Here is a 15,023-nt window from a genome sequence, read left to right as displayed (position 1 = left end):
CTGTAGCACAGAAAGTTGCAGGGATTCTGAATTGAGCGTTGCCGTGCTGCTTGACGGGAGAGGAGCTGAACCTGCTTGGTGGCAGAGCTGAGAATCAAGTGAGAGGGGCCCTCAGTTTGGAGGGCCAATTGCCCCACTCTTCCATGCAGCGCTCAATTTTTTTCTCACCAAGAGCAAGAGCATCTCACTGTGTCCCCTCCCCAGCACAAATCTTGGCCACTCCATGAATGTCTCCACCGTGGCACAGAGGGACCAGCATCATCCATTCCAGCACACGCTGAGTGTGCTGGTGCCATGGTGACAAATGTACAAGCTCACACCAGCCTGAGCCCAGAAGATCCCATGTATTGAGCTGTGTGTGGCCAAGAGGGTGAGAGCAGCATCCCAGCTTTTCCTGTTTGGAGGGGCTAGCAAAAGGCAAGGCCAACCAAGCCCCTTGCTTTTGGATCAGGGGGATGCTAAGGGCAGTGCTGCACACCATGCGGAGGATGAGGACGAGAACATCTTGCCACTCTGTTCACCCACTCAGGTCCCTCTTACTGCTTCATTTCACCCCATCCACCCCATGCATATTTTTCTGCACATTTTTTCTGCACATTTTTCTGACCTGCCCCCAGAGCTGCTTTACACCTCCATTGGCATATGAGTGAACAAGGGGTTAAATCCTAGCACGACTCTTAGCTGGAAAAATGCCATTCCTGGGATCAGAGGGCCTGGGGTACGCAGGGCACAACTCCCTCTCCGCCCAAGGACACCAAAGCTCCGGTCCCCGTTTATGGGGAGGAGAGTCCCGGGTTGCGCTTCCCAGCACGCTGCTCTCACCCTGCTCTTCCCATCAGCCCTGCTGCACGCCGAGGATAGGGAGGCAGCCGGCGCGTGTGCCGTTGGCTTCCAGCAATTCTTTTCCCTCTTCCTAAGGATGCCATGAAGCACGTTTCTATACGGTGTGGGCTGGCAGGCGGCCCACTCCCCTTCCCAGCGGCGGGGGCTTTCCAGACTGGGCTCAGCGAGGTGCCTCAGTGGCTTTCTCCTGGGAATCAGGGGCTCTGAGGGAAGGAATTTGCTGGTCAGCGGGTTGAGTGAAGCCGAGCGACCCTGTTCCTGTTAGTAGTGACTTTAATTTGGACACAGCATCCAAAAGGATTTGGAAATTCCCACCCCCCAGCTTGGGTCTCCTGGATGCCCTCAGCCCATGCATGCAGTCAAGAAGCCTCTGTGGCTGGTCATGTGTGAGCGGAGGAGCAGACCCTGCTGTCTGGTCACGCACAGGGTGCTCACTGCAGAGCTGGGGTAGCAGAGGAGCTGCAGGGGCTCTTGTGACATGGAGAGTGAGATGACAAACTGCAATGCAGCAAGCTGGGGAAGCATTTCATAAGCAAACCCAAGGCTCTAGCACTGGAGTGAGGGGTGCAAACATACGAAGCATTTGAGATGAAGATCTGAGCAAGTCATGCAAGCTGCTGGGGAGGTTTCAGTGCTAGGAGAAGTCTCGCGACCAAGATGGCTGTGGTCCCTGACTGTTTTTGTGTATAGGATATATAGATAATTGCTTAGGAATCTCTTCCCTCTTCCTACAGTTTGGGATGTGTGGAGGGCTGGAGCTGCTCAAACCAGTGGGACTGCAGCATTACAGGCAGCTTTCCAGCACTGCAGAAAGGCACCCTGCGTGGTTGTATTCTCCTCCCAGTACCTATCTCCACCCCTGTTCCTTAGCTCTGGTAGGTGCTGGAGCCCGAATTGGTGAGCAATTGGTTTATGGGGTATGTGCAAGAAATTGTGCCTGGCCAGAGACAGGCAGTACTGCTCCTGGAGGCTGCTGGTGTTGGAAAGCTCTAAAAAGCCTTTGCTCTGTATCCCAAAATTTAGATCTGCAGACAGGAATACTCATCCCTATCTCACTGTCAGGAACACCTTGCTTTCACTCTGGTCATGGGATATAGGAGACAGAGCAGGGCACGTAAGGTGAACTGGAGGCTTTTGGAAAGGGAGGTAGGAGTGGAAGTGGGCACAAATCCCCTGCCCAGGTTACATGGGGATCTGCACATTGCCTAGCTTGTACCCACAGCCAGAGCATGCTGCCCTGAGCTTGTGCCACTCCAAAACGACTTTCTTGGGAGGTATGGAATGAAGGTCTACTCAGACAGCTGCTTTCTTTGGGATGTGAATTTCAGTGACCAGACAATTGCTGTTAAGTGGTGCCTGCAAAGGGAACACATGTCCTGAAATTGCTTGTTAGCTCAAACTGTGTTTGAGGCTAGCCAGAGGATGCTACTACAGTGGTTGAAGACAAGAAAGCAAGGGACTTTCCAGGAGCAGCCAGACTTGGGACCAGGCAAGGAATGCAGTGGGGCTCTGTGCAGTTTCTCAGAGCTCTGCTGGGGTAACTGACTTATTCTAGAGGCAGGCAGGGGCATCTCTCCCCTCCCTCCACATCACTCACCTTGGTGTGGGCACCAGGACAAGCCTAATCATGATAGATGTCAGGGGAGGGAGGTAAGAGAGAGTGGTTTTGCATCTTCAGCATGTGGATCTGTGGTTGGACAGGGGGTGCTCTGACTGTTCCAGATGTGCAAGGCCAAGGCGTTTCCCCTGGTGCTCAGTGATGGCACCAATGCTTTGGGGTTGGAGTGACACCTGATGGCATATGGGGATCCACACTGCCAGGCACCCTGTGGAGATGCACCCACAGGCAATCTGCTGCTGCCTATGGACCATTGCCCTCCATGTAGAGAGCTCAGGCATCTTATCAGTGCTCTGCTCTCTGCTGGGACTTCGTTCTTCCCCCAGGTTACTCATTGCCATCAATAACTGGTAATGAGGATCTTTATCAGGAACTGTTGAAAACTCCTGGGGCTTCACCAGCAGCACACTGGGACTCAGGCAGCAGGACTAAGGAAGGAGCTCAGACACCCATTACAACTGAAGAACCCCATGAGGGCTCTGGGAACATGATCAACATGGTCAGCAGAGGGGTTGGAGGCTGGGCTGGGTGAGGAGGGTCTGTGATGGAGAGGAGAAGGGGTGATAAAGCAACTCCTTGCTGGTGGGGGCTGCTCAAGGGGCTGAAGAGATGGTGGGACCCAACTCGTCTCAGAGTGACCTTGGGGCTGGGTGAGAAGCAGCAGTACAGGATGCACCCAGGGAAATTCCGATTAAACACAGGGGAAAATGTTTTCAACATGAGAACATTTTGAGTGTTGGAACAGGTTGCCCAGACTGTTGTGAAATCTTCACCCTTAGTCGTGAAATCTTCATCCTTGGTCATGAAATCTTCATCCTCAGTCTCTTCCAGTCTGTGGCATGGTGATTGAGCCCTCTCCGTGGGTTTCACTGCTGCAGCTGAGCTCCCTCAGAATCACTTCTTGCCAGATGTGCCCAGCATGTCCTGCTACTGAGCTCACCCTCTCCTACCTGACAGACAGTGCACTGGGCCTCAGAAAGATCTCACCAGCCATTTGCCTCATCTTCCCTGCTCAGCCCCAGGCTCCCACAGTGTAGTGACACAAAAAAGGTGCAGACACTCTGGATTTTCACATATTCAGAGGGGGAGCAAGCTGTGCTAGCACCCCCAGTCCCATCTGCAGCTTGAACTGAGCAGATCCCAATATTAGAGATGCACTTGAAAGTTTTTGGAGGGCTTCATAGTAGCACCAGGTGAGAGAGTTCAAATGTGGGGTCATGTTCAACTCCTTCTCACATACATCAGGGGAATGGCTCGGCTTGGGAGCAAAGTACAGGTTGGGGAAGCAGAAAAGATTCACTCCTTGGTTTCCCTGATGACTTGGCCACCAGCCAGGGTCGTTGCCTAGGAAGCCAGCAGGCAAGCAGCAGCAGCTGGGAGCAGGCAGAGACAGGTTGTGGGATAGGGTAGGAAACAGGAGCCCAGAAATCACCTGGACGTGCTAGGGGCTGTGTCTCCGGTGTGCCCCCCACGTGGCACCCTGTGCTGTGCTGCAATGTGCTGGGCAGCCAGGGACAAGACAGAACGGGTCTGTAAAGGGGGGGTCGCTGCTTACAGGAAACCTCCACCCTCCGTCTCCTTCATCACGCAGCCTCTGGTGGGCTGACTGCCAGGGGGACTGAAAACGAAAGCAAAGAGACAGCGGATAAATTGGAGCAGCCCAGGCTCAGGACAGCACTGTGTGTCCTGCTACTCAGCATCGCGAGGCTCAGCACCCACCATGGCCCTGCGTGTCCTGCTGCCGCTGCTCCTGCTGGTGGCTGCTCTCCTGCTCCACCAGGCTGAAGGTGAGGGCTGTGGTGGGTTGGTGTGGGGCAGCAGTCAGGATTAGGGTTAGGGCTGTGCACAGAGTGCAGGGTCTCTGAGAGCACAGGCTGGTGGTGGCAGTGCGGGTGGGGTGTTTGGGTGTCAGAGTGGGAGTGGCAGCACCTTAAGCTTCAGGGCACAGCAGGAAAATGAGGTCCCCTTGCAAAGATCCCATCCCTGCCTCAGTTTCCCCCAGTAGCAGCAGTGAAGGGGTGACATTTGAGTGACATATCCCTGCAGCAGGGCACTGGGGTGCAGAGCTCCCACCCTTATTTTGATGCCTCAACATTATTCCCCTGCACTGCTCAGTGGAAGAGGTAGAAGAGGTTGGACAGAAGGAAGGTGGTTTTGGTTTGTTTTTAGTTTTCCCTGCTCTAATCTGTTAGGAATAGGCGATAAATTGGACTAATCTCTCTTACATTGAGATGTCTTGTCCATGACTGTAATAGGTAAGTGACCATGCTGTTCTTAACCCATGAGCCTTTTTTCATCCTATTTTCTCCCCCTGTTCTTTTAAGGAGTGACGTGGTGGAACTGAGTTGCTTGTCAGTGTGAAACAATCAAGCCATCCCTTCACACTGTGCTCCTCCGGGGTGGGAAGGTGCCTTGGCTTAATGGGATAACAAAGTCCCATGTGCCCCATCTGCCCTGCAGGTGTGGACAACCCGGCCTCAGACTGCTGCCTGAAGACCAGCCAGAAAACCATCCCCATCAAGTTGGTGAAGACCTACAGCATCCAGGGCCCCGAGTCGGGATGTGTGCTGCGTGCTGTTGTGTAAGTATTCCATTGTAGTCTGAGCCCTCCCTCTCTGTCTGCTCCCCTCAATTTCACAGCAAACCCCTTTCCCCATACTCCCAGGTTCACCACCAAGAAGAATGTGAAAATCTGCTCCTCTCCTTCTGACCCCTCTGTCCAGAAGCTGATCAGGAGCCTGGAGAACAAAAGAAGAAACCATTCCCTGCACAAAACGAAGAGGCAGAAGAGGAAGCAGGTCTAAGCCAAGGCTGGACAGGTAGGAGAGAGGCAGCAAGGGAGGACACAAGGTGGGGAAGGGGTGGTGAGGATGCTGCCCAAGTCCATCCCCATTGCAGCCAGCTGCTGGGGATGAAGCCGGTGGGGAGAAATGCTTGGGGACACTGTCACACAGCGGCAGGTTGGGGTGTGCTGGAATCTCACTGTCTCCTTGCCCTCCTCTCCCCCAGGTTGAACACTTTCCCCACTGAACAGCAATGGACACCCGCAGCACACTCACCTGCCAGCTCTGGGGCAAGAGAGGGTGGCTGGGGGGGCCATGCTCTGCCCCACAGCCCCCACCCCACTGCTGGCACCCCCTCACCCCAGCAGAGAGCTGAGCTCCCAGCAGTGAGCGCCTTTGCCATGGTGGGGGGGTTCCTGCAGGGCACCTGGTGGGATGGCAGCTTTGTTTGGGGATATTATACATTTATATTTATATTGAAGACTCTGCTTTACTTGGTTGCGACTGCATGGCTCTGCTTGCAGCTTTACAGAGTACCCTTAATGCTGCAGACTGGCTTTCCTGAAAGGTGGCTCTTATTTTTATATCAAATAAATGATGGCTGCAGTTCATTCTCCTCTAGCCCACTTGCTCCTTTCCAGCTTGTGAGCCGTAGGATCCAGGCAGGTCACTACCTCCCACAAACACCCATGGAGGCTGAGAGCAGGGGCTTACATTTGGCTTTTACATCACGCTGTTGCAGTATCACTTGTAGAAAGATAGATTTTTTTTCCAAATATGCTTCGATTTTTTTTAATCCTACTTTTTTAGGTTTAAAATTGCAATGAAGTCAGAGCAAACTCTTAATTTTAGTGCAGTTTTACCGCTTTGTCCTCGTTTGTTTTTGCTGTATTCAGAGATTCAGACATTATTAAGCAAAGTGCTCCGCTTTCAGGAAACATAAAAGAAACGCTCTTAGGCTTTCTTCTCCAAAATGAAACGTGTGCATGGTGGAAGTAGTGCATGGGAGGCTATGCAGGTGTGGGAATAGAAGAATCTGCAGAATTCACTGCAGATACAGTAGTGAGCAGCTCTATCAAACCCCAGGCACACAGAAAGGTGAGACTGCAAGGAGGTAGATGAGCAGATCCCCTGTCTGCACCCCCTCACTGTGCTGAGGAAAGATGGAAGGGCTCTGCAAAAGCTACAGTGCTGTTTGCTCACGGCCTTCAGACGTGGACTTCAGTCTGTAAAGGTCTATTAAGCTAGTTGATTGCAGTAATAGGATTTGTGGGGCTTAACAATATCAGCGTAGGAAGCGTGCTGGCTGGGGAACACTTGTAGCCAAGTGCTTCTATTGAGTACATTTATATGGCTGACTGCTTTATCCCACGGGCGTCGAGGTGTATTCTTTTAAGACTGTAAAGAAACTGTGAAGAACCGGATACTGACCCTGGGCACTGAGCCAGCCCTGTGCCACAGGGCGGCTCTCCGGGCTCCAGGCAGGATGCAAAGTAATAAAACATATCCTTCAAACACAAACTCAGTCCTTCTGGCTCTTGTGATGTCTCTGGGGAGAGTGGAAAGGGTGGGGAAGACCGGTTAGGATGGAAGGGCAGCACCAAACGTTACCCCCACAGCCATGATTTTGAATCAGAGCAGTGCTCCTGAGCTCTCTGGGGCATTAAAGGAGTTATTAATGGGGCTGTGATCTGTTCTGGACATATGGGAGTGCACACAGGCATCCGGCCGGGGCTAACGTGGGGCTGCTGCAGGAGCACAGTGGGGATGGTTTTCTGCTGGCTCTTGTGCTGGCTGCAACATCACCAAACTGTAAAATGATTGCAAAACACCCTCGGGAGGATGGCTAGCCAAGTATGTCTGCAACCACAGAGGGCAAAGTGGGAGGAAATGGTTGGAGTGGGCCAGCACATGAGGTGTAGCTCGTCTTTTCTGTGGTGACAAATGTGAGCATGGCTTTGTTCCCTTCCAGTGTGAGATGGGTGTCGGGCTAAGACAGGATAAAACCATGTCCCTGTAGGTGTTCTGTAGTGGTTTACCCTAAAAGAAGAGCTTGAGTCAAAGCTGTAGTTGGGCACAAATACTCAGACAGCAAGGCATGCATGAGCACAAACGCAGCCTGCATGTGCCACATATTTGCATGCACATGGGTATTTGCATGCCATCCTGACTGCAAAGCACTGCTACAGAGGAAAACAAGGTGAAAAATGTAGCAGAAGCCTCAGCTGGGAACTGGCCAAAACACTGCTGTCACTCATGGCAGGGTGCGATGTGCGATGTCACTGGGGAGCACTCCAAGGATGCTCCTGGAGCAAGAGGCTGGAGGAACAGTGCTGGGCTGGGATCATCTCAGGGAGCTGGGCCACCCTTGAGCAGACAGGATTAGGTGACAAGCAGAAAGCAGCCAAGCAAGAGAGAAACTACAACCTGCAGCCAAAAAAAGGAAGTCCTGAATGTGGGCCAAAATGATCTGCTCAGCAATTACCCAGTACAAATGGGGCTCTTGGCAGCACAGCATGCTGGGCTGGGATGCTGGGCCGGGATGCTGGGCCGAGCTCCAGTGATGCTCACCTGGGGACACATGTACAAGGGTCAGTCCCTTCATGCAGCACATGTGACAACACATGGGAGCATGCACACTGCAGCTCTGCAGGTTGGTGCTTACAGGGCTGTATGAGTGCTGCAAGGGTGGTGATCTCCAAAAATGTGGTGTGCAGATATACTCTGCAGGAGAGTGGTTATCTCTGGACCTTGTTTCTCTCTATGGTGGAACTAGGGGAGGACTACGGGTTATCAAATGAGAGATATGGTCATTGATACAGTGTTTCCAGCCACAACACCCTCCTGGGCTCTGTCCTCCTGCTTCAGCATGGACATGTGGGAGCCTCCCATGCTGGGAGGCTGTAGTAGAGGCATGGAAATCAAAGCAGCTGTGATTCTGTCTCATATTTCTCAATTGGGTGAAAGCAGCCAGGCCATGGGGACTGGCTGTGTCTGGAACTTGAAGGAATTCCCCCTTTGTCCTTCCTAGCTCCTTGGCTTGGAGATGTGGAGCAGAGCACTGCATAGCATCCTGGTGAGAGGCTCAGGGAGGACAGCAGTGTGGCTGGTGCCTCCTGAACAGAGTCCAGGGATGGATGTGATTATGTATGATGATGGGTTGGATTTCCTATGGGGAGCCCTTCTCCTCTCACATTGTTCCCACTTTCATTAAGAAATTCTTCTGCACCACTGAGTGCTCAGGGATGCTTGAGCTGCCTGTGGAATCTGATGCTGGATGATGCTCGGGTGGCTCAGTGCACATGACATCTTCTCCTCTCCCAGATCACACCAGAGTGTGTGTGTAAGGGTGGGGGTGGGATGGTCGCTTGGATGTGCTTTGTGGTTGACCACATTCTTCTTAGAAATCTCACTGACCCCAGCAGAGGGGGAAGCCCGTCACATCCCCTTTTCCCAATGTGGAAAGCCCCTTTCCTCACCCTCTCATGGCCCTCCTGGGGAGCAGAAGTGACTTCAGCAGCCGTGCTTTCACCCACTTGGCACTGGGAAAGTTCTGTGTCCTACACAGGAAGGCAGAGCCTGTGTATCCCTCAGGGGCTGAAGGCTGCTGGGGGTGTTGCAGGAGTTAACCCCCCACAGCATGCAGTCCCAATGCTCACATACTCCCTTCTGCTCATGGCCTGTCCTTTGCCATGAAGGCGAGGTCCCAGAAGTGCCTGGAGGGGGGATCCCACAGGACGGGACTGCCAGCACTCCTCTCTGATCCTGCACCAGCCTCCTTGCCACAGAATCTCTTCGCCAGCATCAAGGGAGAATGAGTGGGAATCCGGTCCCAGCACCAGCCTGCAACCACAAGGGACCAATGAATGATGCTAATCCTCTGCCACCTAAATTCCTCTTCCACCCACCAAGACTTCTTTGCACTTAATAAGGTTGGAGAGTGCTGAAAGTGGAAGGGTCTGACTGCAGCTATGCTTGCACATCCTGTTTGCACTGCTCCTTCTGCCTGCCAGCTTCCTCCTATCCCCTTTGGCACAGGGCTGACATGCCGGGCATGGGTGCAGCTGAAGGCAGGGCTCTCCTGATGGAGAACACCACTCTGTGCACAAGGTGGCACCAGCACCCACTCAGGGATGAGGCACTCTGGCAGGTGGTGCGGCTGGAGCTTCCTCTTAATTCTTATCTTGGACTACAGAAGGGGCAGTTCATCATCTCCTACTGCTGGGAGAAGCAGTAGTCCAAGATTTGACTATCCTTACGGGGAAATATTTTTCCTAATATCAATGAGCATTTCTCTGAGTGTAGCTGGTGCTTCTCCGCCTATCACCTATCCCCTCCAAGAGGATCCTGGCTCTATACCTCCCCAAATGCCCATGGGGCAGGGGTGAGATTTTTTCCACTGTCCCTTCCACGGGCTGCATCCCCCATGCCAAAGACCAGGCCTGCAGCAGTCTGAGGGTGGTGGTGGTACGGTCCCAATGGTGACCTTGAGGAAGGACAGCCTCTGTCTCTGCTCCGCTCTGAAGGTTTGCAGCAGGAATGTGCTCTTTGCTCTAGGTGATGCCTGCATGAGCAGTGAGTGCTGGCAGCCAAGCCTACCTGGGGGATTTCTGCTCATGTGCTGAGAAAATGCATTTGCAGAAAGATACTCTGCTCTCTTTGGCCATGAGTCCATTTGCTGGGACACCTGGAAACCATGCTGTCTTTGGGTATGTGAGCTCTGCCAGGCTCCATCCACCGGCACTGCTCAGGGATTTCAAGCTCAGGCAGTTCTGAATGTGCCTGATGTGCTGGCAATGGGGAGCACACGGAGGTGGAGGGGCAGCCAGGCTCCTACAAACAGGTTGGAAACTTTAGGGGGAGCGGGGACAACTCCAATATACACTCATCTCTGGGTAATGAGCCCCATCCAGTGGGGATGTCCCAGAGGAGTCTTGGAGGAGAGAGTGGGAAATGCACAGGATGAGATCCCAAAAGTGTTTTCCCAAGGGTCAAGGGTGAGGATCCTGACCGCAGCCTCCATGCCCTGAAGGGCACTTGGCTGGGGGGAGGCTGAGCAGCTGGCTGCGGGGAAAGCTGACAGGATGTTTGGGAAGTGCACAAAGATCAAAATGCTGCCTGCTGTGATTTCCCACCCCTGTCTTCACCAAAAGAAAGTGAAAGCCACAGGCTGGACAGATAAATAGGCAGTGGGGAGCACTAGCAGCAGAGTGCAGCAAGCTGTGCAGAGCTCACCTCTCCTCTCTGGAGCACCGCAGACTGCAGCCCCTCCTCTGCCTGACTCAGTGACACAATGCAGCAGCTGCATCTTCTCTGCCTCAGGCTCCTGGTGCTGGGATGTATCCTGCAAGGTAAGAAGGAACGTTTACGGTTGCTTTTCTTGCGGAAGGGCTGGGAGCCAGCTTCTTGTCTGCTTTTGCATTTGCAGAGGTAATATAGGGATTCACTGCTGGGGCTTTGCAGCACCCCTCTTGAGTGCTCTGTTTGTAACCTGCCCCAGAGAGACTGTCCTGCCCAAAGTCCACAAAGGATCCTGCACGGAAATCTGCTCTGGAACAGGTTGTGGAGCATTCCCGCCCCCCAGTGCCCTAGCTCAGCCTGTGCACGCTCGATCTGCGTGTTTCCTTTCCCCCTTGCCTACACGGTCCCTAGCACAACAGGGGAGCATTCCTGGCACTAGAGACACTGGGCTGGGGACATGGGAGGGCTCCAGGCATACAGGAGGGTTTGCTCCTACCAAGTGCTCATCATCCTGCTCATTCTATGGCCCCGGGAGCGACGTCAAGAACACACATGCTGTTTCTCCTCCAGTGTACGCTGGCAACAACGTCCTCGACTGCTGCCTGAGGACGAGTGAGCAGCCCATCCCGCGACGGATAGTGCAGGACTACCGGATGCAGCTGGTGCAGGATGGCTGCGACATCCCTGCCACCGTGTAAGAGCCACAGTCCCTTGATGGGTGAGGGATGGAGCCCACAGGCAGGGAGGGAGGCACAGCAGGGTGGGATGAGCTGGGTTTGGGGAATAGGAAAGGATGCCAAAGAGAAGGGGAGGATGTGTAGAGGCTCAGACAGAGCAGGACCAACCTGCTGAGATGTGAGAATCAGGGAAAAATGTGGAGGAAAATTATCAAAGTGGAGGAGGGCAGTGATGGAGGCAATGGGTGAGAACTCGAGCTGAGCAGGAACACCTTCAAAACATATGTTTCTTTCCCCCTGTGGACCTGGCAGGTTCATCACAGCAAGGGGCAAGCGGCTCTGTGCCCCACCCCAAGCCCCGTGGGTGCTGCGCCTCCGAGAGAAGCTGGACACCAGCTCTGCCAGGAAGGTGGGAGCTGGGCCCTGCTCACTGCATGTGCTGGGGAATGGGGACAGTCTGGGGATGGGTTGGATCTGCCATTAGGCAGGTTGTCCCAGTCCTAGCAGGACTGATGGATGCCACAGCAAATGGCACTGGGAACAAAGCAGAGACCCCTGCTTTTGCCCTGCTGGCTTGGAGCTGGCAATGTGCACCTCCATGGGGAGGGTTTATGATGAGATCTATGGTTGCTTTGCAAGCCCTCTTCTTGCCTGGAGAGGTAATGGATGCTCTGTCCCTAGAGATAGTCAAGGTCAGACTTTAGGCTCTGAGCAACCGATGGAGCTGTGGGTGTCCCTGCTCACTGCAGGGGAGTTGGGCCAGGTGAGCATGAAAGCTTTCTTCCAACTCAAATTATTCTATGATCCTGTTCTATGACCACATGTGTCTCTGCCCATAGTCCTGGTAACCATTTTATCTGCAGCAAAGGGGCACAGGGAAGCCTCCTGCCTCAGAACCACACTCATCCCAGCTGGATTTTTTTCTTCTCCAGGTCCAAAATCAAGGCAATTAGACTCTACAGAAGCCTTTGCCCAGCCCCAGCACCTGAAGCAGGGCTAGCTCCCAGCTGTGGATCTGAAGACTGTGAAGCCATGAAGCCAACCCTGCTTCTTAATCCTGCTGTGGTGCACAGGACCAACCCTCCCTGGAACTTATGTCAGTGCACAGTGCTGGGCACAGCTCTTCTATTCTCTCTTCTCCCTTCTGCCGCTGTTGTGACTGAGAAACCTGCATCCAGCTGAGCCAGGGGCTGCTTGACAGGAGTCTTGGCCTCAAGGGTTCTCAGCATCACCTCTGCCACCATTGAGGCCAAGAAGTCTATTTGATGGACTGATCTGCAGATGAGTTTATCGAGATCTCAGCCTTCCTGTGATTTCATCTCCATCTGTTCCCTTGGGTTTCCATCATCAGCCTCAAGCCTGAGCCCTTCTTTATCCCTGGGAAGGGCTGCCCAGTAAAGACTGTACAGGGATGAATGGGAGAGATGGGGATGTTCCTTGCCACCACACTGATTCCATGTTGTCCTCAGGGAACAGATGACACAGTTCCTCTTTTGAGCCCTGACTTATTGGAGCTTTCCCCTCCTGGTGCACTTTCCCAACCAGGTGGAATGGAGCCAGGGCCAGCATCTGGGACAGCCAGACAAAGGTGCACTGGGGTGTGTCCCATCCTGGCACTGCTGGGTGCTGTGGCACAACCGGTGTCTGCTTGGCTAGGGCCTTGCCTGCAGGATGCAAGTGGTGATGGGTATCACTCAGGGATATTGCCATCCTTCTCAGTCCCTGATCCTGCCACCATGATTAAAGACTGCTCTTGGCAATGATGCTGGAGCAGTGCTCACGCCATGCTCAGGTATTTGCTGCTAGATCTATTCAGTGCAATAGTTACAGGCATTAGTTGCTTCCTTCCTTTCTTTCTTCTGTAAAGAAAAAAAAAAAAAAGGCTGTGATTTTGTTAAATAAAATGAAAAGCTCACGGGTTGTTGGCTTGCCCTGTGTTGGTGTCCAAAGAACAGTGCGGAGTATAGGGGTGTGTGGAGTGTACGGTGATTAAAAAGGCTTTCAGGGGTGAGGGATGATTTCAGAGGGTGAAGGATGGGAGGGAGCATAGCACCTCCCAGGCCAAGCCACTTCAGTGCCACCAGTACAGCTGCTGGGAATGGGAGCTTTGCCCCTGTGGTGGAAGGAAACTGAGGTACAGCATGCTCAGACTGCCCTGCTTCTCTGTGCCAGTGAGCAACTGTACTGCACAACAAGAAGAAGAGCTTTTGGGGAAATGTAGCACTGCAAAAATCCTAGTGTTCTGCCCTTATGTGCATCCACAGGAGAGGCATGGAGGGCAAAACACCAGCTTCTGCCCTTCATCACCAATGAGCTAGGAGTCCTGGGCCGCTTTGTTATCAGGTTTGTGCACCAGAGCTGTGTACAATCAAGTCTGTAAAACCAAGTCAGTCTGCTTTAAGGTTTGTTGCCCTAAAATGATCTCATGTCTCCTTGGGATCTGCCCTTTCAGCCAAGCCACACATCGAAACAAACCTGCAACCATCTGCTGAAGCATGAGACATACATGCAAATGCTATGTGTGGCAAGACCAACAGTCAAACACCATGCTCTTGCAGGTGACTGTTATTTGATCTAAACACAGGTCAGGATAGCCTAGGAACACCTGGGAGACCAAGAGACTCTTTTATAGGGCAGGGGGGATGTGGCCACCCTGTTGTCCCAGGATGGCATCTGTAGGGGCAGCATGGGTATGCCTAGACAGCTGGTGGATGTTGCCACCAAGCCCTTTTACCCTCCTGTTCAGCTTCTCCCTTAGCTGAAGGCTAGGCTTTCTTTCCCAAGTGTTTTTCCTCCACCAGAGTCCTGTGCTCCATGTGCACTTGCAGTGCCCCAGGCTTGGCTGTCTCTCACCGTAACTTTCCCAGAGCCATTTTCCCTGCTCTGTCCCAGCTCATTAAGCACAGTGACAGATCCAGCAATATAATCCTGAGGAGGAGGAGGAGGAAGACAGGTATGAGAAAAGAGGCCAAGACAAACAACATGAGTGGGAAGGGAGTGTAATTGGTGCTTGATTTGGCAGAGCCACAGTGCTGCTCACTCCGTGACTTGTGAGGGGCCGCGGTGGGGAGGAGGAGGATGCTCAGCATGGATCCATGCCCAAACTGAGCTGCAGCAGCTGATGGGCTCAGCCTGAGATGTACCAAATGTATACTTGTCTGGAGGCAAGGAGTCAAGGAGCACAGTGCCCTGGTTCCCAGCTTTTGAGGATGTAGAGGGAAATAGAGGAGATGCTTTCCTGGGCAGCATGCGTGGTCCTGATGGGGATAACCCTGTAGCTTTCTATGCTCCTCAGCTTATCCCTTGGGAATCTCTCAAAGCCAGCAGGACTCTGCACTTGAAAAGAAACAACAGCACAGCAAGTTTTTTTGATATATATTAAAACAAAAAGTCAGTGACTTTTCAGAGGTCAAAGTCCTTGGAGAAAGCAGCAAAATGTTGGGTTGCAGCCAAGAAACAATTTCAGTAAAAGAGCTCCAAGTCCTCTTGTTTGTCTCTTTCTCTCCTGATGTGTCCTCCTGCTCTTTGCCTAGCCTTTCTGCATCCACAGAGTGGAGGATTGGGGCCTGTCACTGTGGGATGCAGACATGCCCTCAGTAGGTCCAGGGTTTTATTGCACAGAATGCTTTGATTTGAAGTACTGTGGAGTGTCAATTGAATCACCCAGGGTGCTTTATCAATGCCTGACAATAATTTTCCTCATGTTATGGACTCACAAGCCTTATAAATAGAAAACTTTCCAAGGGAGCTGACAAAACAGTCCTTTTTCTGGTTGCTTTTCTCAAGACCAGGAAAGAAAAGCAAGGTTATACTCATGCAAGCAAACCATGCTCTGCACTGTCCTCTGGATCCAGATCTCAA

At 52.8% G+C, this 15,023-nt stretch overlaps 3 protein-coding genes across 4 annotated transcripts in view; 2 read left to right on the top strand and 1 right to left on the bottom strand.

Moving 5' to 3' along the window:
- Nucleotides 1-2,780: 2,780 nt before the first annotated feature.
- GALT (galactose-1-phosphate uridylyltransferase) overlaps nucleotides 2,781-15,023 on the bottom strand; it is a 427,049-nt gene continuing 414,806 nt past the window's right edge. The window contains exon 12 of the mRNA XM_065740035.1: nucleotides 2,781-2,791. The gene's annotated coding sequence lies outside the window, so the exon portion shown is untranslated. The remainder of the gene's footprint in view (nucleotides 2,792-15,023) is intronic.
- LOC136050874 (C-C motif chemokine 21a-like) lies at nucleotides 4,147-6,765 on the top strand. Of its 2 annotated transcripts, none has more exons than XM_065740041.1 (4): nucleotides 4,147-4,248; nucleotides 4,922-5,042; nucleotides 5,127-5,280; nucleotides 6,055-6,765. In XM_065740041.1, exons 1-3 carry the CDS (start codon nucleotides 4,182-4,184, stop codon nucleotides 5,263-5,265), a joined length of 327 nt encoding a protein of 108 aa, XP_065596113.1. In that variant the 5' UTR covers nucleotides 4,147-4,181; the 3' UTR covers nucleotides 5,266-5,280; nucleotides 6,055-6,765. The 2 variants fall into 2 exon arrangements, with proteins under 2 accessions (XP_065596113.1, XP_065596112.1); XM_065740040.1 differs by lacking the exon at nucleotides 6,055-6,765 and adding an exon at nucleotides 5,471-5,944.
- LOC136050875 (C-C motif chemokine 19-like) lies at nucleotides 6,740-13,082 on the top strand. Its single transcript, XM_065740042.1, has 5 exons — nucleotides 6,740-6,789; nucleotides 10,475-10,595; nucleotides 11,056-11,179; nucleotides 11,475-11,571; nucleotides 12,095-13,082. Exons 2-5 carry the CDS (start codon nucleotides 10,538-10,540, stop codon nucleotides 12,113-12,115), a joined length of 300 nt encoding a protein of 99 aa, XP_065596114.1. The 5' UTR covers nucleotides 6,740-6,789; nucleotides 10,475-10,537; the 3' UTR covers nucleotides 12,116-13,082.

The sequence above is a fragment of the Cyrtonyx montezumae genome, unplaced genomic scaffold (genome assembly GCF_038088225.1).
Source record: "Cyrtonyx montezumae isolate F1298 unplaced genomic scaffold, pur_monq_1.0 scaffold_25, whole genome shotgun sequence".
NCBI classification, from domain to species: Eukaryota; Metazoa; Chordata; class Aves; order Galliformes; family Odontophoridae; genus Cyrtonyx; species Cyrtonyx montezumae.
This window is presented reverse-complemented; position numbering and strand designations above follow the sequence as displayed.